The sequence below is a fragment of the Monocercomonoides exilis genome (genome assembly GCF_001643675.1).
Source record: "Monocercomonoides exilis strain PA203 chromosome Unknown scaffold27-1312184, whole genome shotgun sequence".
NCBI lineage: Eukaryota > Preaxostyla > Oxymonadida > Polymastigidae > Monocercomonoides > Monocercomonoides exilis.
In genome coordinates this window covers 1,152,801-1,154,660 of record NW_027150572.1, presented here as the reverse complement: position 1 = coordinate 1,154,660, position 1,860 = coordinate 1,152,801, and the positions used below count along the sequence as shown (strand labels likewise).

Here is a 1,860-nt window from a genome sequence, read left to right as displayed (position 1 = left end):
TAATATACAGACACTTCACGATGTTTGATAAAGAAATAGAAAAGATAGGAAAAGAAGAAGCAATAAAATATTTGAATAGTGAAACAATATGGTCTGAAGTGACCAAAAGAAAGCATGCATGGGTAAGATGACTTTTGCAAACTTGGGCCAACAAAGTTGAGAAAGAGCCGAAGCCATTACACCATAGTTTTGCAAAAGGGTTTGTTCTCTTTCAGGGAAAGAGATATCATTATCCATTAACATCAATTTCTCTCGTGATTGTTCCTTCTTTTTAAAGGCTCGGCCGACAAAAAAGAGGGAAGAAACTTATCAAGAAGACAATCATTGCAATGAGAGAAGCCCTTTGATTCCTGCAGTTTAATAGAAATATGAAAAATAGAGGTGAAGGAAAAGAGCTAGCGTTAATAGCAGATGTTAAAAGGATTGTGTCTATGATTCCTGAGAATTATTCATCAAAAGCTTTGGAAGCTTCTCTTTATCTGACATCCGTTCACACAGGCGCGCTCGTAATCACACTTGTTAATGTCCACTATGGAGACATTGCATGAGTAATTCATTCCTCGACATCCAAGAAGCTGCTCGTTATTATTCTTTTTAATCGAACAAAAGGAAACGAATGCTGGAATCATGTAGTTACAATTGAAGGAAATGAGGAAAACGCACAGGATAACAATCCTGTCTATTGGCTATCTATATAGATAGAATCAAAAACAGGAGTGAAATAAAGCGAATGGAAAAACAAAAAGAAAGAATTTGATACAAATTAACTTATTTGGCAGTTGTCTACCGATTCAATGAGGGAAAGATTCAAATTCCGCTCAGAGGCTGCAGGGAATCCAAGGAAGTTCTTCAGCTTCCATTCTCTCAGAGACGGCTTAATCTGCTCCGCTCTTGTGAAAGCTGGAGCAGGCCCTGATACGCAGCACGCTGTTCTGGAACGAACAGCATTGATTGCAGGCTGGGTTCCCTTTAAACTTGCGCAGCTGGAATATATAAAGAAGGTGGCACGACGTGCGATTGTTTCATCACGATTGATTAATGAGGATGAAGACGGAGAAAATTTAGCAATTATGGATGACGCGTTGTTGGGAGTGGAGGCATTTCATGGGATTGCATTTGAAAAGAAGGAGCAGAAAGAAAAAGTTCAGTGTGAAGTTTTCAAAGGTTTTGTGGTTGATAGGATCAAAAAGTATTTAAAAGAAGAGAGAGTGCAGGAAGCGAAAAAAAAAAAAAATAGATACATGTGCAATGGATCAAAAAAACATGGAATTGGATAATCAGGATTTGAAAAAATTGTTGATCTTGAATTGAAAGAGAAAAATTGATAGAAAAAGAAAAATGAGAAAAAAGTTAACTTTTATTCTGTTACAAGTGGAATTGCTTGAACGTGTAATTTGGATTAAATGCAAAATGTCAAGGTCGAACCGAATGAATTGACTTTGTTTTCTGATAATGATTGAGTTCGAAAATTCGATGCACACACACAATACAAGTCATTCAAAATTCAAATTGAACAACTTTAAAAAAAGTAGTTTTATTGAACATTTCGAATTCGAAGAAAAAATGGATTGTTGAATGTATTCTGAATATTGCTTAAAAAATTGATAATTCTTTTTCTCTTTCTATAAAGAAGCTCAGAAAATAATCATTAATGAATAAATCGTGTTTTCAAATGTGAAAAAAGCTTTATACCAACATGTTCCAACTTCCTTTAATAAAGTTTGTGTGGACTCTTGTTGTAGTGTCTTTGAAGTTGTATTTGTGGCAAACTGTTTAATGAGGATATCCTTATTCTTCTAAGTTTGAATAGTATTTCCATTTATCGAAATATATTTTAATTCTCTCAATAACATTCATTTG

General features: G+C 34.6%; 1 protein-coding gene across 1 annotated transcript; it reads left to right on the top strand.

Moving 5' to 3' along the window:
• Positions 1–794: 794 nt before the first annotated feature.
• On the top strand, positions 795–1,277 carry MONOS_13464 (uncharacterized protein; the record flags this gene model as incomplete). The annotated part of the gene is made up of 1 exon (XM_067866172.1): positions 795–1,277. The coding sequence occupies one exon, from the start codon at positions 795–797 to the stop codon at positions 1,275–1,277; it is 483 nt and encodes a 160-aa protein (XP_067726071.1).
• Between the last annotated feature and the right edge of the window lie 583 nt (positions 1,278–1,860).